This window comes from Pogoniulus pusillus, chromosome 12 (assembly GCF_015220805.1).
Source record: "Pogoniulus pusillus isolate bPogPus1 chromosome 12, bPogPus1.pri, whole genome shotgun sequence".
NCBI lineage: Eukaryota > Metazoa > Chordata > Aves > Piciformes > Lybiidae > Pogoniulus > Pogoniulus pusillus.
The window spans coordinates 3,881,332-3,903,393 of record NC_087275.1 but is presented as its reverse complement, the minus strand read 5'-3'; the positions used below and the strand labels follow the sequence as shown (position 1 = coordinate 3,903,393).

The window sequence follows — 22,062 nt, the reverse complement described above, 5'->3', positions numbered from 1 at the left end:
TTTATGAAACTGACATTTGTTCCTGAACATAAGTCACCACTCTTGAAATGGCTTAGCTGAAAGCCTTGCCTTAGGAGTTAAAATAAGAGGATACTGCTACTTGTGAGCACTGTATGGGCCTGAAACAATACCCCTATGGGACTTAATAGATTGAATGGGCCATAGGTCATGCCCAAACCTATGCTTGATCTGAAGCTCTGAGAATATTTGGTCAGTTCTGAAAGAATGGATGCCCTGAAAATGCAGGTTCTGTAAACCTCAAATTTTGCTCAGTGCTGAAGGTTGCAAGTCAAGAATCAAGCAGGTTGGAAGAGACCTCCAAGCTCAGCCAGCCCAACCTAGCTCCCAGCCCTATCCAATCAACCAGACCATGGCACTAAGTGCCTCAGCCAGGCTTGGCTTCAACACCTCCAGGGATGGCGACTCCACCACCTCCCTGAGCAGCCCATTCCAATGGCTCTCATAATCAGCACAGAACAAGGCCACCTTTAGAAGCAATCAAATAAAACTCAACCCTGACTACAATCTAACATCAAGAAAGATCTTTCATCGAAATTTTAGGTAGGAATTGTACTTGATTAAGCTAGAACAGAAAGACAAAAACATTCACAATCTGGAACTATGCCAACAAGGAAGGTTGAGCTCTTTAGAAGGAAAGATGGATATCTGAGGTAACAAACAAACAAAAACCCAACCCAAAATGCACAAACACATCACAGACATCTAAAAAATAGCCTTTTATACATTGTTTTGTGGGGTTTTTTTTTTTTTGCCAGTGCTTCTCTGAGAGCAAGTTCTTTAAACAGAACTTAACCATTTTACAATTCTCTTTTTTTTTTCTCTTTTTTTTCTTAAAAAAATATGTCATCCCAAAATAGCCCAGCAAGCCTTACCCAAACTTTCTGTATTTCTACAAAAATAGATGCACAAAGAGCTACAAAATACTGGATTCCTGAAAGGAGGGTGCACTGGAATCAAGGCAGAGTCTTTGCCCTTGACAATGGAGATTGTTCGTACAAAATCATCAAGCTGAACGAAACAAAACGCTGTTGGAGGAGAGGAGAAGGATTTAGGTTGCCCAGCTGCAGCAGGCTCAGATGAGGAAAGAAAGGAAAGTTTGGGTTTGGGTTTTTTTCCCCCCCCCTCAACGCTGTGGGAACCCAAAAAGAGCCTCCTAAAGCAAAGGCTTGATAGCAAAACCAGAATGGTTGGCTCTTCATCTTCGTGTGTGTCCTTTGCCCGTTGCAGGAGGAGGCAACATCACTGCCCAGCTGCTGACTCCAGCTCTATGTGGTCTTAATTCATCTGAACTTCAGAACCAAGAAGTTTCCTTGCTCTTGTCCTGATGCTGTAGACCTACATTTCAGGAAAGCAAAGCAAAATAAGAATTAAAATTTTATACTGTGTTTTCCTTTTCTTCCTCAAGCAACTGAAATAAGGCTTTGATAAGAAAAAGAAACCAAAAAGAAATACTAAAGAAGGAAGAAAAAACCCCACAGCATCCTCACCAAATCTGCTGCTGACACTGTGCTAGTTTGAGGCTAAGTGGAATATTTTAGAGAGAGAAATTAGATGATAGGCTGTGAAAAGGAAACACTGCTGATGTCTGCTGCACTCAAAAAAATACTAAAGAAGGAAAAAAAAAACCCACAGCATCCTCACCAAATCTGCTGCTGACACTGTGCTAGTTTGAGGCTAAATGGAATATTTTAGAGAGAGAAATTAGATGATAGGATGTGAAAAGGAAACACTGCTGATGTCTGCTGCACTCAAAGAAATACTAAAGAAGGAAAAAAAAAACCCCACAGCATCCTCACCAAATCTGCTGCTGACACTGTGCTAGTTTGAGGCTAAGAGGAATATTTTAGAGAGAGAAATTAGATGATAGGCTGTGAAAAGGAAACACTGCTGATGTCTGCTGCACTCAGAGGCTTGCTGAGATGGATAAAAACAAGAACACATAGATAAGAACAGTTTGTGTGTGTCTCTGTCAGAGTCTGTGCTTTCCCCTGGGTCTCTGCTGTGTAACTAATCCTTCTGCTTCCTAACGCCCTTGCTGATCCTCGCAGCTCACCTTGCACATAAGGCAAACTCTGGGATAAGCTAGAGGGGTGGAAAGGAGGTGGAAGGGTGGTTGGGAGCCCCTCCTGGGGACTCTGGTTTCGGGGATTTCTGGAGTCTTTGCTGTGTCACTAATCCTTCTGCTTCTAACCCCCCTTGCCAATTCTCCAACCTCACCTTGAGCGTAAGACAAACTCTGAGACAAGGTAGAGGGGTGGGAAGAAGGTGGAAGGGTGGTTGGGAGCCCCTCCTGGAGACTCTGGTTTCTGGGAGGGCTGTTGTGTTTCTGTATTACCCTTTTAAACTTGTATATTTCTGTCTATAGCTGTATATATTGTAAATATCTACTTGTATATTGTGCTAAGCTGTAGAAAACTCTTTCATAAAGCTTTATGAAGAGAGCTGTAAATATAAAGCTTCGTTCATAGAATCAACCAGGTTGGAAGAGACCTCCAAGATCATCCTGTCCAACCTATAAGCCAGCCCTACCTTTCTGACAAACACTATAAGGGAAATGAGTGATCTTCTCTGTCACTGCCAGTGGTAGAGAGGATGAGATGAGCCCCTTGGTCTGACAGTAGCCCTGGCAATCCAGAATCATAGAATCAACCAGGGTGGAAGAGAGCTCCAAGATCAGCCAGTCCAACCTAGCACCCAGCCCTATCCAATCAACCAGACCATGGCACTGAGTGCCTCATCCAGGCTTTGCTTCAACACCTCCAGGGACAGCAACTCCACCACCTCCCTGGGCAGCCCATTCCAATGCCAATCACTCTCTCTGACAACAACTTCCTAACAACATCCAGCCTAGACCTGCCCTGCCACAACTTGAAACTCTGTCCCCCTCTTCTGTTGCTGCTTGCCTGACAGCAGAGCCCAACCCCACCTGGCTACAGCCTCCCTTCAGGTAGTTGCAGACAGCAATGAGGTCTGCCCTGAGCCTCCTCTGCTGCAGGCTGCACACCCCCAGCTCCCTCAGCCTCTCCTCACAGGGCTGTGCTCCAGGCCTCTCTCAGCTGAGTCTAGTCTGGGCAATTTCCTAAGAGCAGGGTTGGTGGGTAACACCCAAACCATCACACCTACCAACCTAATGGCACTTGTTAGTAATATCACTATTTCTCTGAATAGTTTTGAGCGTTGGCTGGGTTTTTTCTGAGTCTTGGAGGGATAAGCTTAAACCACACTTAAATTTTAAGCTGGCTCAAACAGTTCAGGAATGCTGATAAAATCCTGTGTGCTTCCTTGTTTTGCCCTCATTTGGAGCATGGCATGGTGGCCACAACAACCCCATGCAGAGATACAGGCTGGGGTCGGAGTGGCTGAGAGCAGCCAGACAGAGAGGAATCTGGGGGTGCTGATTGATACCTGCCTGAACATGAGCCAGCAGTGTGCCCAGGTGGCCAAGAGAGCCAGTGGCATCCTGGCCTGCATCAGGAATGGTGTGGCCAGCAGGAGCAGGGAGGTCATTCTGCCCCTGTGCTCTGCACTGGTTAGACCACACCTTGAGTACTGTGTTCAGTTCAGGGCCCCCGAGTTTAGGAGGGACATTGAGATGCTTGAGCATGTCCAGAGAAGGGCAGCGAGGCTGGGGAGAGGCCTTGAGCACAGCCCTACGAGGAGAGGCTGAGGGAGCTGGGATTGGTTAGCCTGGAGAAGAGGAGGCTCAGGGGTGACTTTATTGCTGTCTACAACTACCTGAGGGGAGGTTGTGGCCAGGAGCAGGTTGCTGTCTTCTCTCAGGTGTCCAGCACCAGAACAAGAGGACACAGCCTCAAGCTATGCCAGGGGAGATTAAGGCTGGAGGTGAGGAGAAAGTTCTTCCCTGAGAGAGTGATTGGACACTGGAATGGGCTGCCCGGGGAGGTGGTGGAGTCGCCGTCCCTGGAGCTGTTCAAGGCAGGACTGGACGTGGCACTTGGTGCCATGGTCTGGCCTTGAGCTCTGTGGTAAAGGGTTGGACTTGATGATCTGTGAGGTCTCTTCCAATCCTGATGATACTGTGATAAAATCCTCCAGCAAGCTCTACAGAGGTAGTCCAGTAGAAAGCAATTTTTATTTCCTGGTAGGGGACAGCTACTTCTTTTAGATAAGGCTGGTGACACTTTAGGGTCTCACTCTATCTGTAGCCATCTCCCCTCACAGAGGAGAGAGTGAAAAATGCCCCTGCAACAAGTCACAAACCCAAGTAATTTCACCTAGAGTGTCAGATTATTTAGCCAGGAACAGCTAGTGCTTCCACATGGGAAAAACTAATGATTTTCAGCTTGCATTTGTTATGAGTTCCTCTAACATTTTCCTTTATAAAGAGCGAGCACTATCTAATAAATGTGGTGCTATGTTGTGGCTTTAGCACTATAGGCTTGGAATCCGTGTTGTAATATGGGATTTCTCCACTCCAGAAGGATTCAATCTTTGCTAGATTTACACTGAGCAGGGCGTATGTCCAATATCCAGACAATAGAGGGGGAAGTGTGGATGAAATATCCCAAAGAAGATACATTCCTGCTCATTTATAGGGAAAGAAACAAGGAGAGAGGTGCAAGCCAGCATTTTCAGCTGTAGTAAGGCACTCTGGACTCAGCAGTTTAAAGCCTACCCCTCGATCCTTTGAGCCAAGTAAACCACATAGCATAAAAGGAAAGTGCACTTCCCACTCTAAATCTTCATTCTTGTACAGACAGCAAGGTTCCACTCCGTGGCATACTACACACTGCCCTGCTGCATAATGTACCCAGACCAATGCATCAACTCAGACTGGCTGTTAGGAGGAAGTTGTTCAGCATGAGAGTGGTGACAGGCTGGAATGGGTTGCCCAGAGAGGTGGTTGAGGCCCTATCCCTGAAGGAGTTTGAGGCTCCATGCCTGGAGGTGTTTCAGGCCAGGCTGGATGAGGCTCTGGCCATCCTGCTCTAGGGAAGGGTGTCCCTAACCATGGCAGGGGGGTTGGAACTAGATGATCTTTGTGGTCCCTTCCAACCCTGACTGATTCTATGATTCTAACTACCTGATCTGCTAAAAATTTAAGGCCAATCTCACCACTAATGCAAGTAGGTGCATCTCCAGGCTTCAATGAAGCAATATTTGAAGCTCCATGCTGCTTTAATCTTTAACCTGTGAACACTGACAGATCCCTGAGTTAAATGTGGATCTCTTGTTTCCGTATCTGATCACATAGCGAAACACAAAGCAAGGCTCGTACGTTTGCAGAAAGGCTGACAGCTTGAGGGGTTCAGATCTGATCTGATCATTACATCCTTCTTTTAAGAGCACAAACAATCAAATATTTAATTGGGTAGGCACAATCCCAAGCACAGCTCCAGGCTGGGTGGGGAATGGCTGAGAGAAGCCCTGAGGAACAGGCCCTGGGGGTCTGGGGTGAGGAAAAGCTCAACAGGAGCCTGCAGTGGGAGTGCAGCCCAGACACAACCCTGTGCTGGGCTGCAGCAAGAGCAGTGTGGGCAGCAGGGCAAGGGAGGGGATTCTGCCCCTTGGCTCTGCTCTCCTCACACCCCACCTGCAGTCCTGGGTGCAGTTCTGGAGCCTCCAACACAAGAAGGACACGGAACTGTTGGAGCCAGTCCAGAGGAGGCCACCAAGATGCTGAGAGGGCTGCAGCAGCTGTGCTGTGAGGGCAGGCTACAAGAGTTGGGGCTCTGGAGCTTGAAGAAGAGAAGGCTTCAAGGAGACATTGTAGTGGCCTTCCAGTATCTGAAGGGTACCTATAGGAGGGCTAGGGAGGGACTATTGACAGTGTCTTGTAATGACAGGATAAGGAGGAATGGGTTTAAACTGGCAGAGGGGAAATTCAAACTGGATATTAGGAAGAAGTTGTTTGCAGTGAGGGTGGTGAGACACTGGCACAGGTTGCCCAGGCAGGTTGTGGCTGCTCCCTCCCTGGAGGTGTTCAAGGCCAGGTTGGATGAGGCCTTGAGCAACCTGTTCGAGTGGGAGGTGTCCCTGCCTATGGCAGGGGGTTGGAACTGGATGATGTTTGAGGTCCCTTCCAACCTGAACCGTTCTATGATTCTGTGATCAGCATCGTTTCCAAGCTGAGCTACAAAGCAATGAGTTAATAGTGGTAAAGGATGTCAGCCTATGGCTCCACTCATGTGAAGACTCCTAAGCAGTGTCCAAACACTTGTGTGTCCAGCAGTGAACAGGGAATGCAGACCATAGATCATATAGCATACTAAACCCCTTTCAGTGGCATTCTGCTGCTGTGTTTCACGTGCAATTACACCAGTTTTTTGTATTGGAAAAGCTAGTATATGCCTCAATTAAAACATACCTATAAAATCATGTTCAGAGGCTCTTCACTCACTGAAGAAAACAAAACACAAACCAAACCACAAACCCACACACACAAAAACTAACAATAAAAAGCACCACAAAACCAGAGAAGATTGCAGAGGCATTACAGAGTGTAACGAGTTGTTTAAGGTCACCAGTGGAGCATTAAAGAATACCAGAAGTAGCAGAAACAAAAGAGAAGAGAAACAGGTTGTGTGGCTCCTAGTAGCTTAAAAAAACCACAAAGCAAAACCAAATAAACACTCACTACCTGATAGTGCTCACTACCAAATACACAATCCCTGCCTGATAGTAGCAACTAGGATAAAGGAAATGACACCAAGCTAGGAGCAGGTGTGGAGCTGTTGGAAGGTAGGAGAGCCCTGCAGAGGGACCTGGCCAGGCTGCATGGGTGGGCAGAGGCCAATGGGATGAGACTGAACAAGGCCAAGTGCAGGGTTCTACACTTTGGCCACAACAGCCGCAAACAGCACTACAGGCTGGGGACTGAGTGGCTGAGAGCAGCCAGAAGGAAATGGACCTGGGGGTACTGATCGATAGTAGCTGAAGCTGAGGCAGCAGTGTGCCCAGGTGGCCAAGAGAGCCAATGGCATCCTGGCCTGTATCGGGAACAGTGTGGCCAGCAGGACAAGGGAGGTTCTTCTTCCCTTGTACTCAGCACTGGTCAGGCCACACCTTGAGTGCTGCATCCAGTTCTGGGCCCCTCAATTCAAGAGAGATGTTGAGATGCTGGAACATGTCCAGCTGGTGAGGGGCCTGGAACACAAACCCTATGAGGAGAGGCTGAGGGAGCTGGGGGTGTGCAGCCTGCAGAAGAGGAGGCTCAGGGCAGAGCTCATTGCTGTCTACATCTACCTGAAGGGACATTGCAGCCAGGTGGGGTTGGGCTCTTCTGCCAGGCAAGCAGCAACAGAACAAGGGGACACAGTCTCAAGTTGTGGCAGGGGATGTTGAGGCTGGATGTGAGGAGGAAGTTGTTGGCAGTGAGAGTGATTGGCATTGGAATGGGCTGCCCAGGGAGGTGGTGGAGGCACCGTCCCTGCAGGTCTTCAAGAAAAGCCTGGCTGAGGCACTTAGTGCCATGGTCTAGTTGCTTGGCCAGGGCTGGGTGCTAGGTTGGACTGGCTGAGCTTGGAGATCTCTTCCAACCTGGCTGATTCTATGAAATTACCAGCTGAAGAGCTGACTTTCTAGTTAGATGACTTTGCAGCAAATAGAATTATCTATAACAAGAAGGTTTAAGGTATAGCTAGCTATTATATCCGAAGAGCCACAGAAAGCAATCCAAAATGGAGAGTTGCTTTAGTTACAGAACTGAATGTGGAACACCTTCCACACCTTTGCTTCATAACAATCCCACCTGCTTCATGGCAAAGCTATCTGAAGTTCTAATGTATCATCATCTAAGTGGAAACCTGCTACTAAGCTAGAACTATCACTTGCAGCCTTCTGTAGGAACATCTTACTCTTAGCAAGGACATAGAATCATAGAATCAACCAGGTTGGAAGAGACCTCCAAGATCATCCAGGCCAACCTAGCACCCAGCCCTGTCCAATCAACTACAACATGGCACTAAGTGCCTCATCCAGGTTTTTCTTGAACACGTCTGGGGATGGAGGTGAATCAACGAGGTTGGAAGAGAATTCCAAGATCATCCAGTCCACTCTATCACCCAGCCCTAGCCACCACCTCCCTGAGCAGCCCATTCCAGTGCCAATCACTCTCTCTGGCAACGACTTCCTCCTCACATCCAGCCTACACCTGCCCTGGCACAGCGAAGAATCATAGAATCAACCAAGTTGGAAGAGACCTCCAAGATCATCCAGTCCAACCTAGCACCCAGCCCCACCCAATCGACCAGACCATGGCACTAAGTGCCTCAGCCAGGCTTTGCTTCAACACCTCCAGGCACAGAGACTCCACCACCTCCCTGGGCAGCCCATTCCAATGCCAATCACTCTCTCTGACAACAACTTCCTCCTAACATTCAGCCTAGACCTCCTCTGGCACAACTTGAGACTGTGCTCTTATTCTGTTGCTGGGTGCCTGGGAGAAGAGCCCAACCCCACCTAGCTACAGCCTCCCTTCAGGTAGCTGGGGTCAGCAATGAGCTCTGCCCTGAGCCTCCTCTTGTGCAGGCTGCATACCCCCAGCTCCCTCAACCTTTCCTCACAGGGCTTTATTTGTGCTTTTTATTTGTGCTTTAGGCCACAATCCCCTGCTTTGCTGATGCCAAGCAATGCAAGTTCAGTCTCTAACAGCACCAACTGTGGTTTGTGGCATACATACAGAGAGCGCTGCTGTAGATGTAATCCCACAGTGTTGGGGCTAAATCCTTGTGTTTATGTTAAGGGTGCACAAGCCAAGTAGAGCAATTATGACCAGGAAGGTGGGGAGGGGAATTGCTCTCTTGCACTGAAACTGATAGTTATGGCCATCAGTGTTTTCCTCTGGAGCAGAGTGGAAGGCTGCCCAGTTACCGGGTGCTTCATGTGGTCAGTTGTATCTGGCTATGCTGAAAGCTTGCCAGGTCTGTGAGCAGCTCGGAGGTAGGAGAGCAGAGCAACATTCCTTGTTAAGCCTGGGAGGGTATCCTGTCCTGCTGTTGGACACATATGCTGGAGAGGGGTTTCAGTAGTCTCAGCACACTAAAAACAGAGCAGGATTTTGGCCCATCCGAGAGCACTAAGTCTATCTCAAATTTGAGGTACACATCCTTTATCATTGATGTCTGTTACATTTAGGTGGGCTCATAGAATCAAGCAGGTTGGAAGAGACCTCCAAGAACATCCAGTCCAACCTAGCACCCAGCCCTAGCCAAGCAACTAGACCATGGCACTAAGTGCCTCAGCCAGGCTTTGCTTCAACACCTCCAAGGATGGCGACTTCACCACCTCCCTGGGCAGCCCATTCCAATGCCAATCACTCTGCCAACAACTTCCTCCTAACATCCATCCTAGACCTCCCCTGCCACAACTTGAGACTGTGTCCCCTTCTTCTGTTGCTGGGTGCCTGGCAGAAGAGACCAACCCCACCTGGTTACAGTCTCCCTTCAAGTAGTTGTAGACAGCAACGAGCTCTGCCCTGAGCCTCCTCTTCTGCAGGCTGCACACCCCCAGCTCCCTCAGCCTCTCCTCACAGGGCTGTGCTCCAGGCCCCTCACCAGCCTCATTGCCCTTCTCTGAACACCTTCCATTACCTCAACATCTCTCTTGAATTGAGGAGCCCAGAACTGAACACAGCACTCAAGGTGTGGCCTGACCAGTGCTGAGTCCAGGGGCAGAATAACCTCCCTTATCAATGCTTGATATAAAACATACTTTTATGCAGAGCGTTGGACTTGATGATCTGTGAGGTCTCTTCCAACCCTGATGATACTGTGATAGCTTGGGCACTTCAGATTTGGAAAGACACTGCATAGCATCAGCCACACACAGAACAGGTTTATAACAGACTTCAATGTAGACTAACATTTTCTTTAATCCCACTTGTAGCAATAAAGAAACTTCTCAAAGGGTTAATTCGCAGCACAGAATGTGAGGATTAGGGCTCATTTAATGAGAATCAGGTAGCTAAATCCCCTTCATCCTCTAAAACGGGACCATGTAAGTTCAAACAGATGTGCAGGACCAGAGGAGTATTTTGTCATCTCTCAGAAGAGTGACAAGCTGATGACCCACACAATCTGTTCTGAAAGAAGAATTCCACAATGACACTACGTATGCCAGGGGAATCCGCTCTTAACCTTTGAAGCGATTCAGCATCATCCATTCCCGAGATCAAACCTTTGGGTTAGTATGGGAAGATGCAACACTGTAGCTGGAAGAGGGTAAGATTACAGCCAGCCTGCCCTGATCCCTACACTGTCATTCCATGTAATTCAGCGTGAGGAATTCTGCAAATGCTTCCATAATCGCATGTGACAGTAGCAGAAGAAACATGACCCACTCTAAGGGGGAAGAGGGCAAGGGAGTCATTTTGCTATCTGAATAGATCTAAATGGCAATGTTTAAGAGTATAATAAATAAGCTTTTTAATATAAATCATCTGAAGCTGCTGGAATCTCATATATTGACAGCCCTTGAGGTTAGTGACTTGTATTTTCTAGGGACACAGGAGCAAAGACTCCCAGAACTGAAGTTTTCTTGCCACTATGGCCTCATCCTACTACACAGAAGTAACCACTTCCACGCCACAGAAAGCCAGGACACTTTTCCAAGCCCTTCAGCTTTCAGCCTCTCTGTTGAGATTGTCTTCTCACATTACAGTTAAACATAATGAAATTCTATAATCAAAGAATCATAGGATCAAGCAGGTTGGAAGTGAATTCCAAGCTCATCCAGTCCAACCTATCACCCAGCCCTAGCCAATCAACTAGACTGTGGTACCAAGTGCCTCATCCCATGCAGACATATCCATTATAAACCTCCCCTGAAGCAGATATGGAGTAGGAAAAGCTTCACCTCTGCTGGTGAGCACTGGATGAGATTCAGTGTGGTACTCTAGCAGGCCATTTCCCTTCCTGCAAGCACAGCACACCTTTCCTGGGATTTGACATGCCCTTGAAACACTGAGGCAAGTTAGACTCCCTCTTTTCATCATGGTCACTCCTCAAATGCCTGTCACCAAAGCATTTGTCTCTAACGTACAAGTTGCATGAGGAGAGGCTGAGGGAGCTGGGGTTGTTTAGCCTGCAGAAGAGGAGGCTCAGGGGTGACCTCGTTGCTGTCTAAAACTACCTGAAGGGAGGCTGTAGCCAGGTGGGGGGTAGCCTCTTCTCCCAGGCAACCACCAATAGAACAAGGGGACACAGTCTCAAGCTGTGCCAGGGGAGGTATAGGCTGGATGTTAGGAGGAAGTTCTTGCCAGAGAGAGTGATTGGCATTGGAATGGGCTGCCCAGGGAGGTGGTGGAGGCACCATCCCTGGGGGTCTTCAAGAAAAGCCTGGATGAGGCACTTAGTGCCATGGTCTAGTTGATTGAATAGGGCTGGGTGATAGGTTGGACTGGATGATCTTGGAGGTCTCTTCCAACCTGGTTGATTCTATGATGATGTTCTATGTTTTATGATGATGGTCTGGTTGATTGTCCAGGGCTGGGTGCTAGGTTGGACTGGATGATCTTGGAGGTCTCTTCCAACCTGGCTGATTCTATGACTCTAAGGGAGCTCAAAGCCTTCCTGCCCTTCCCAGCAAGCCTCTGCTTGGAGAGCACAGGAAAGATGAGTGTGTAGAGTAAGTAGTCAAATACTTGTAGTATCACAGGCTCCAGTCCTTGCTGTGTTTTGTTGCCTGCTTCCTTGTCTCCAAACCCTTATGAGCCAAACTGGGGCTGCCTGATAAGTTTTGCTGTTGTGTTTCAGTTCATGGCTATTTTAAGTAGCCAAAACCATGAGACACCAGTCTGCTGAGGTCCTCCACTTCTGCATACCAGTCACACATTTCTCCTCTTTCTTTTCCCCAGGAGGATCTCATGTACTAAGACTCACACATTAGGCATGGGTCAGAAATCAACAGTTCAGGCATTTTCCACTGCTTGCCATGCTAAGTAAACAACTCTATGACATGTAAGTTGCTGTTAGGCCCTGCCACATTTAGGTCCTGTAAATTAGCATCCAACTGTCTCTCTCTGCAGGGATTTTTCAAAAGGAGCCAGCAGCATCAAGCAGAGGTTCTGCAAGAATTGCAAGGCAGTACCAGAACTCACAGCCCTTTTTCAGGTAGTGAAGCCTTGTAGAAAAGAGAAAAAGCACATGGTGCTTTAGACACTAAACTACTAACAAAAGTAAGCAAACCAACTTGCCCAGCACTGAAACAACTCACAATATAAGCTGGACTTAAACCTAACTCAGGTCATGGTTTCCCTGACTAAAAATCCCTTCTGCAGTTCATTGCTCCATTCCCAGCAAGTGAGCCAAATATCAGATTCCTGGAGTTACATGACACCAAGCTAAGAGCAGGTGTGCAGCTGTTGAAGGGTAGGAGAGTCCTGCAGAGGAATCTTGCCAGGCTGGATGGGTGGGCAGAGGCCAATGGGATGAGATTGAACAAGGTTAAGTGCAGGGTTCTGCACTTCAGCCACAACAACCCCAAGCAGCACTAGAGGCTGGGGACAGAGTGGCTGAGAGCAGCCAGGCAGAGAGGGAGCTGGGGGTGCTGGTATATAGTAGCTGAAGATGAGGCAGCAGTGCCCAGGTGGGCAGCAGAGCCAATGGCATCCTGGTCTGGATCAGCAACAGTGTGGCCAGCAGGACAAGGGAGGTTCTTCTTCCCCTGTGCTCAGCACTGCTCAGGCCACACCTCAAATGCTGTATCCAGTTCTGGGCCCCTCAAGTCAAGAGAGATGTTGAGGTACTGGAAGGTGTCCAGAGAAGGGCAACAAAGCTGGTGAGGGGCCTGCAGCACAGCCCTGTCAGGGGAGGCTGAGGGCGCACAGCCTGCAGAAGAGGAGGCTCAGGGCAGAGCTCATTGCTGTCTGCAGCTACCTGAAGGGAGGCTGTAGTCAGGTGGGGTTGGGCTCTTCTCGCTGGCAAGCAGCACCAGAACAAAGGGACACAGTCTCAAGGTATGCTTGGGGAAGGATAGGTAGGATGTTACGAGGAAGCTGTTGGCAGAGAGAGTGATTGGCACTGGAATGGGCTGCCCAGGGAGGTGGTGGAGGCACCATCCCTGGAGGTGCTGAAGCAAAGCCTGGCTGAGGCACTTAGTGCCATGGTCTAGTTGCTTGTCTAGGGCTGGGTGCTAGGTTGGCCTGGATGAGCTTCGAAGTCTCTTCCAACCTGGTTGATTCTATGATTCTAGATTGCCAGGGCTACTGTCAGACCAAGGGGCTCATCTCGTCCCCTCTACCACTGGCAACAACAATTAGAGAAGATTGCTGATTTCCCTTATGGCACTGGTCAGAAAAGTAAAACCTGAGATACCAGTCTGTCAGATTATCATTGTACACCCTAAAGCATCAAATGTAATTCCTCTGATATAATTGTCATGTCTGGAAGTGTTACTAATGGCTATTAATACAGGTTGGACTGGCTGATCTTGGAGGTCTCTTCCAACACGGTTGATTCTATGATTCCATATGAAAGTGTTCACTGTCAAGAATCCTGTTAAGCTTCATCATGATTTCTTGAGGCAGCAAGTAGCCTTGTACTTTGAAAGGAGTACTGCTTCCCAGGGGCTACTAAAGGAAGAGAGAGAGATTTGTATTTGGTTAGCTCAATTATGATTTGGTTTGGGGTTCACAACACTCTGTATGCAAAATAGCATTTTTCTCCACCAATTCTTTGTTCTGCTGCACACTAATCAAAGCAAGAAAGTGCTTCTCAGTTAGCAAGAGACATCCAGAAGAGAGATAGAGACTTTAAGGAAAAGGGAGCAGAGATGCCAACTTACTATTTCCTTAATGAATGACATAATATGTTGAAGAAGTACTGATCTGCAAGGATTGCTGCTGGTGAGATAAATACCAAAGAGAAAAAGAAGACCTGAGCAGTGGATATGAGCTCCACAATGGAGGCATTGAAAACTGTAGCTACCTGTCACCTGTGTGCAAGCAACTATGTACAGTGAGGGCTGCCAGACTGCTCCTAATACTGAGATGAGCACCTGACAGGCAGAGCTCGCAGATGCAGACACAGTTCACAGAATCACAGAGCTTTAGAGGTTGGAAGGGACCTCCAGAGAGCATCTAGCCCAAGCCCCCTGCCAGGGCAGGAGCCCCTAGGGTAGTTCTAACAGGAATGCATCCAGGCAGGTTTGGAAAGTCTCCAGAGAGTGTTCCTCTGTGATCTGTGTTAGATAGGATTGCCCTGCTCTGGCAGGGGGGTTGGACTCGATGATCTCTTTGGGTGCCTTCCAACCCCTAACATCCTGTGAGAGCTGGGTGTTTCACTGTTCATCTATTCCAACAGCAGCTTCACCTAGCCTTACTTGGGGAGTGCTCTGGGAGCAAGCCCTGCTTCAGCTGCAAGGAGCCCACTTCTCTGTTCAAATACTTCCTGCTAAAACAAGTCACAGACACAATCGAACCATCTTACCTGTGTCAAACCCAAAACTTGGCACAATGTCCACTGTTCCATGAAAGGCTCCAGCCCATGCTGAGGTAGTGCTGGTGACAGCAGCGGGATCTGTCTTTGTCACATCACACTGAGGAGCAGGAATCCTGGCTGCACGGACCGAAGGCATCAGCAGGGACCCGTACCGGGGGTCACGGTGCGAGCTGGGATGGTGATGGTGCATGTGTGGATGAGGGTGATGGCGATGCATGTACACATCATGCATGTGTGCATAGGAAGGGCTCACCTGAGATGCTAAAGGATAATGCCAGGATTCAGATGCAGCAGGGGGAGGAGGTGGGGCAGTCTGATGAAGACCATGTCCTGGCCAGCTGCTGGGATCTGGTGTTGGGAAGGTGCCTGGTGCAGTAACAGGGAAATCAGGGTGTACTCCACTTAAGCACGGTGGAGGGGGAGGCTGATAAGAGGCGGTCCAAAATGAAGTGGGAAAACTGCTCCTTTGGCTTGAAATTGTTGAGCTTTCTGGTAGAGAGGAGAGAAATAAAGTATAACTGAAGCTGAACAACAAATGTAAGGACTAATATTTTCTACTCTGAGATTTGTGACGCTGAACTCAAGCTTTCTCAGCAACTACAGCACCACAGGACAGCTGAAGTAAAAGGAGATCTGTTGAGATCACCTAGTCCAAGTCAGATTTTGACTGTCATCCAAACTTGACAGACCCTCTGGGCAACCTGTTGCAGGGTTCAGCCACCCTTAAAGTTATGTGAGTTGTTTTTCTTTAAAAGCAATGTTTTCTCATGTTCAGATGGAATTTCCTCTATTCCACTTTGTGTCCATTGCCTCTTATCCTGAAAGCAAGCACTGCTGAGGAGAGCTCCTCCATCTTCATTCCTTGTTATTAGGTATTTACTCATATTGATAAAATATAGATGACTTTTCTTCTTAGACCTAAAGAGTCACAGCTCTCCCAGGATCTTGCTACAGGAGTTACAAGGAGAGGCTAACACCTGACTGGACCAGAACACATAATTCAGAAAGACAGCTGTTGTGCCTGTAAATGCTCCTAAAGACAGACACCAAGGTCACACTGCAAAACAGGAAACTTTTGGCTAAAGGAAGAATAGTAGAACTTCTCAAACTAAGCACATGCTTTGGTGAGATGCTGCTAATGCATCTTATGTTAGTTCCTTACAGAACAGATAAACCAAGCAGAAACAACTGTAGAATCAGAAGCATAGAAGTGTTGTGGCTGGAAAACACATAGAATCATAGAATCAACCAGGTTGGAAGAGACCTCCAAGATCATCCAGTCCAACCTATCCCCCAGCCCCATCCAGTCAACCAGACCATGGCACTAAGTGCCTCAGCCAGGCTCTGCCTGAACACCTCCAGGGACGGTGCCTCCACCACCTCCCTGGGCAGCCCATTCCAATGGCAATCACTCTCTCTGTGAAGAATTTCCTCCTAATATCCAGCCTATACTTTCCTCAGCACAATCTAAGATCATCAAGTCCAACTGCTGACCTACCTATTGAACTGCCTGTTCTTACAGTTAGAGCTCAGCTGTCCATGGCAGAGGGGTTGGAACTAGATGATCCCTGTGGTCCCTTCCAACCCTGACTGATTCTATGATATTTAAATAGACTCAAATACCTTTACAGCATGAAATCACATTCTAAAAATTCATCTTTTGAAGAAGCAGATAATGTTTTTCATGTGCAGGACAGTACCAACGTGGCTTTTTAGAATGACAGAATCCACCAGATTGGAAGAGACCTCCAACCTCATCCATGTTAAATGATGTATTTGTGTATATAATTGCACTCTTGTGTAAGTATTTGCACACTCTCTGTGTAAAGATAAACAGTCTACCTAGAAAGTCAGTTTTTAAATGTGTTGCATGTACTCAAGACCAACATATACACTGAATCATAGAATCAACCAGGTTGGAAGAGACCTCCAAGCTCAGCCAGTCCAACCTAGCACCCAGCCCTAGCCAATCAACTAGACCATGGCACTAAGTGCCTCATCCAGGCTTTGCTTAAACACCTCTAGGGACAGCAAAGCCTCTTACTCACAGCATCCAGCACTCACCCCTCTTTGCACCTATCAGCTTTCCAATCCTTCCTGCATAGCTGGAGGCAGTTCTTGGAATCATAGAATCAAGCAGGTTGGAAGAGACCTCCAAGATCATCCAGGCCAACCTAGCACCCAGCCCTAGACAAGCAACAAGACCATGGCACTAAGTGCCTCATCCAGGCTTTTCTTCAACACCTCCAGGGACCTCAGCTCCACCACCTCCCTGGGCAGCCCATTCCAATGCCAATCACTCTTTCTGGCAACAACTTCCTCCTTTCTCTTCAAAAGTTTGGGTTTTAGCAACTATTGTGACTCATGCTGGAAGACTGAAGAGAGCTTCAAGCCTTTTACAGAAGCCTCAGCACCTCTACAATATTGCTATTGATCCTTGTTTACAAATTGTTCTGTTCCAAGAGATTACACTGAGATGGAGAGTGCACATGGCTTACAGTGTTAACAGCAGGCTGACAAGGCAGAACCATATATACTGAGTCTGTTTTCCTCACTGCTCTGCAGAGGAGCACAGCTTGACAAGGCACTGTCAGGGTATCTGAAATTTAATCTCTGTAACTGATAGCTTGTGGAAACTATTTGGGTGTTACCTGAATGGAAAAGCCCTAAATCCAAAGCATCTCATTTCAAAAAAGCACAAAAAAATCAACCAAGTATCTGCAAGATAACTTTAGGAGAGAGCACTTTAAACCACTGGATTTGCCAGTATGAATTCATCCCATTCTGAGCATCAGTTTAGCTTTACCAATCACACATGAACACGAGGCAGCAGTGTGCCCAGGCGGGCAGGAAAGCCAATGGCATCCTGGAGTGCATCAGGAACAGTGTGGCCAGCAGGACAAGGGAGGTTAATCTGCCCCTGTACTCAACACTGGTCAGGCCATACCTTGAGTGCTGTGTCCAGTTCTGGGCCTCTCAACTCAAGAGAGATGTTGAGATACTGGAATATGTACAGAGAAGAGTGACAAAGCTGGTGAGGGGCCTGGAGCACAGCCCTGTGAGGAGAGGCTGAGGGAGCTGGAGGTGTGCAGCCTGCAGAAGAGGAGGCTCAGGGCAGAGCTCATTGCTGTCTACAACTACCTGAAGGGAGGCTGTAGCCAGGTGGGGTTGGGCTCTTCTCCCAGGCACTCAGCAACAGAACAAGGGGACAGTCTCAAGTTGTGCTGGGGAAGGCCTAGGCTGGATGTTAGGAAGAAGTTCTTCACAGAGAGAGTGATTGCCATTGGAATGGGCTGCCCAGGGAGGTGGTGGAGTTGAGGTCCCTGGAGGTGTTGAAGCCAAGCCTGGATGAGGCACTTAGTGCCATGGTCTGGTTGATTGGTTAGGGCTGGGTGCTAGGTTGGCCTGAATGAGCTTGGAGGTCTCTTCCAGCCTGGTTGATTCTATGATTATAGATATACACACTGAAAACTCATTCTTGAAACAAAATAACTGCACAATATCACCTTAATTTGGTCTTCCATCAGGATACTAAACAAATCCCAACATGTAAGATGAGAAAACCCCAAAAAACCACTGCCAATGCTCCCCTTCAGGTGAGAGAGAAATAACACAATGAGCTGAGCTGCCAGTTCGTGGCCAAACTTTCCAACTAAATCTGTGCCTTCCAAAAGCCAAAAGCTAATTCTGGGGTTTAATCTATCTTTGCATAATTTATTGACAAGTAATGCTGACTAGCCATGAAGGTTGTTGATGAAAAGGATCCTCGAGTTCATGATAGGTTAACTTCTTCAGGCAGTGGGATGTAAATTCACATTCATTTGCTGTAACTGTGCATTTTTGACTGCTGTAAGCAAAGCAGAAGACTCAGGCATTAGCCCAATTTCTTCCCTACTTTATTCAAGGAGTTTCAGAAACTTGTTTGGGGCTTATAAATCTCTCATCCCCTTCTCTGGAGAAACATGTACCCTCATCTCCCCCAGCATCCACTGCTCAGAACCAAACAACCCCACCCAGCAGCCTCCCTAGGGATTTTCACAGTGCTTCAGCAGGTGCAGCCACAGCAGAGGCCATATCCCCTTACTTCATTACTGGAAGACTTTCAAGACTTGCAGACCTCCATTACCTGCCAATAACATGGGGCATACAGGGTCAGGAGACAGTATGGCTAAAGAACTCTTATGTCAGGCCACCCTGTTGCCTGCAGAGCCCTTTGGCTGTGCAATCACAGGGAGAGCCAGAGAAAAAGCAGCAGGTATGCCTGAGGACAAAGAGAAGACACACAACCCCTTCCACAGGGCACCTTCAAGGTGACCTTATTGGGGCCTTTCAGTGTCTGAGGGGGGCCTACAAAAAAGCTGGGGAAGGACTTTTCAGGATATCAGGGAGTGACAGGACTGAGGGAATGGAGCGAAGCAGCGATGGGTAGGTTCAGGCTGGACATGAGGAGTAAGTTGTTGAGCATCAGAGTGGTGAGAGGCTGGAGTTGCCCAGGAAGATGGTTGAGCCCCATCCCTGAAGGTGTTTAAGGCCAGGCTGGATGAGGCTGTGGGCAGCCTGCTCTAGGGTAGGGTGTCCCTGCCCATGGCAGGGGGGTTGGAACTAGATGCTCCTTGTGGTCCCTTCCAACCCTGACTGATTCTATGATCTCCAAGCCCAGTGAAAAGGGCTTGCTTGAAGGCATGGGTTCTCTGGGGACTGCCTTGATCCCATCTCTAGAACATTTATAGCCTGTCTGGGCCATTTATAAATGCTCCAGTCTCCTTTTTAGTAAGCAGAGATTCAATCCTGCTCTCCATCGAGTCAACGGAAAATTTCCCATTAACATCAACGGTCCCAGCTCAAGCCATAAATTCCTCCAGCTCCCTAGCCACTTGTGCTGACCTTTGCTTAAACTTCCTTGGATCTGTACTCAGCCTGCTGAAAAGCTAGCCCTTCTGTGCTGTTTTTCTCTTCAGAGTAGTTTCCAAAACTCCTGCCTCTCCTTATTACCTGTGCCTTTCATCAAGCAGCTTGGCATTGCTGATTACCAACACATTCACTTCTACAAGGATCTTCTCAGTATCTCTCTCACTTGATGTGATGCAAGACAATTGCCCACAATACTTAGTTCACATCCCTTTGCCAGTCCACATAGGGATATGATCAGAAGCAATGCAGTTGTGGATCTACCCAGATTGACACACTCAGGAGCATGGAAGTAGAGCCTCACTGGCACCTTTTCTCCACTTTTGAACTTCCTGGCAAGATCTGCTCTTTATGGTAGAATAACAGAGTCACAGAATCAGTCAGGGTTGGAAGGGACCACAAAGATCAGCCAGTTCCAACCCCCCTGCCATGGCCAAGGACACCCTACCCTAGAGCAGGCTGCACACAGCCTCAGCCAGCCTGGCCTTAAACATCTCCAGCCATGGGGCCTCAACCACCTCCCTGGGCAACCCATTCCAGCCTCTCACCACTCTCATCACCAACAACTTCCTGACTCTCCCCACCTCCAGCTTTGCTCCATTCCCTCCCAGTCCTGTCACTCCCTGACAGCCTAAAAAGTCCCTCCCAGCTTTTTTGTAGCCCCCTTCAGATCCTGGAAGGCCACAAGAAGGTCACCTCAGAGCCTCCTCTGCTCCAGACTCAACAGCCCCGACTCTTTCAGGCTGTGCTCACAGCAGAGCTGCTGCAGCCCTCTGGCCCTTCTCTGGACATGCTCCAGCATCTCCACATCCCTCTTGTAATGGAGGCTCCAGAACTGGATGCAGTACTCCAGGTGGGGTCTCAGCAGGGCACAGCAGAGGGAGAGAATCCCCTCCCTGGCCCTGCTGGCCACACTTCTGCTGATGCAGCCCAGGCTCTGCTTGGCTTTCTGGGCTGCAAGTGCACACTGCTGGCTCATGTTGAGCTTCTTGTCCACCAACACCCCTAAGTCCCTCTCCTCAGGGCTGCTCTCCAGCCACTCATTGCCCAGCCTGGATTTGTGCTTGGGATTGCCTCGACCCAGCTGCAGGACTGTTAATGGTTTCTATGTAAAGTAAAACATAAGGGCTATGGCAGCATGCAAATACCTCACAGTAGTGACCATGTTTTGCTCCCTGCCTGAAAGCAGAGCAATGTCATCTCCACTTTACACCTGGGTAGCCTGTTCTGATGGCTTTATCTCTCTCATGAGCAGGCTGCAATGTACCAAACCACATGACTACAGCCACATGGGCCAGGGCTTGCACCTGAGCCCATTCCAGCCTGTGCTGGCTCTTCTCGACCTGGAAAGCAGCCACGGACAAATCTTAATCACCTGGCAGTCATCTGAGAAGGCTGCATGGGTTTCCTCATGTCTAAGGCTAACACCCCAAACAGTTTTGCTCCTGCCTCATGGGCCAAGTTTCACACTTGCAACTTAAAAATAAGGCTCCAACATTGCAGCAGATGCTTGTGAAGCTGAGTTCTGCCCAGTCCCTTCGAGGCCTCAGCAGAGCCATTAGTTATGGCGAGACAGGAGACGCCTGCTTCTTCCAAACCTTTGGTGTCTCTTTCTCTCTTTAACACTTCAGATCTTTCAACTCCAAGAAGCTCCTCAGCTCCTTTAAATTTGGGGGATTCTTCCACCTCCATAAAGAGGCAACATCTCTGCTGCAATGCAGTATGCGTTACCACAACACAGAACAACGAAGCCACATAGCAGAGAGTAAGTTACTGCTCCTCTTACCTCTCCACAGAGGACTTAGCCCTGCCTTGCTCTTGGTAAGGGCAGTTTCTGGACTGAAGCTACTGGCTTGGCTCAAAGCTCTTGAGAAGTGTTCATCCACTACTGAACCAATGTCTCCCTGGAAGTAAGTGAAAAGGACGCAGCGAGAGTTCAGGTACTCCATCTCGGCAGGCTGGTCCTTCTCATCCTCTTCTTGCTTGCCAGGAAGGGTCACTTCCAGAGACTCCTGCATCTTGTTGTGTACAGCTAACTTCTTCTGGGATTAACAACAAACCAAACAAGAGATGCATCACTGAATGGCATTCCATGCAAGCACAACATCTGCTTTCCTTAAAGAAAAGTAACTTAATATATTGGATGTTCATTTCATAATTGCAGTTGGGAGAGAGGGATACTTTGCACTGGCATTGCACAAAGAAATTACCAGTGCCACTTAAGAGTTTTTGTTCCTCACACACAGATGGACTTGCTTCTCAAGCACATGTCACAATCACAATTTATCAGCAACTGCTTCATGCATCACCTTCAAAAGAGAACAGACTCTAACAGTTCGCTCCTTACTCCCACCTGCAAAATATATTCCCATCGGCAAACGATACAGAGGTCGAGTTCAGCCCTGCAGAAAGGTGGCCAGATATGAAATGCCTGCATCTCACCCCTTTTAGCTGAATGAACACCAGCATTTGCCAGCAGCACTGCCCTAGCCAAGAGGTGGCCAGATACACAATGCCTGCATCTCACCCCTTTAGCTGAATGAACACCAGCATTTGCCAGCAGCACTGCCCTAGCCAAGAGGTGGCCAGATACACAATGCCTGCATCTCACCCCTTTAGCTGAATGAACACCAGCATTTGCCAGCAGCACTGCCCTAGCCAAGAGGTGGCCAGACACACAATGCCTGCATCTCACCCCTTTAGCTGAATGAACACCAGCTTTTGCCAGCAGCAC

General features: G+C 48.3%; 1 protein-coding gene across 2 annotated transcripts in view; it reads right to left on the bottom strand.

The window, feature by feature from the left end:
* Window positions 1–527: 527 nt before the first annotated feature.
* VGLL3 (vestigial like family member 3) overlaps window positions 528–22,062 on the bottom strand; it is a 37,058-nt gene continuing 15,523 nt past the window's right edge. Inside the window, exons 2-4 of one of the 2 annotated variants that reach the window (XM_064152150.1) lie at window positions 21,115–21,370; window positions 14,409–14,909; window positions 528–1,356 (exon numbers count right to left, since the gene is read on the bottom strand). In XM_064152150.1, the coding sequence (XP_064008220.1) occupies window positions 1,313–1,356; window positions 14,409–14,909; window positions 21,115–21,370 (801 nt within the window). In that variant the 3' untranslated portion in view covers window positions 528–1,312. The remainder of the gene's footprint in view (window positions 1,357–14,408; window positions 14,910–21,114; window positions 21,371–22,062) is intronic. The other variant, XM_064152151.1, reaches the window with a different exon arrangement.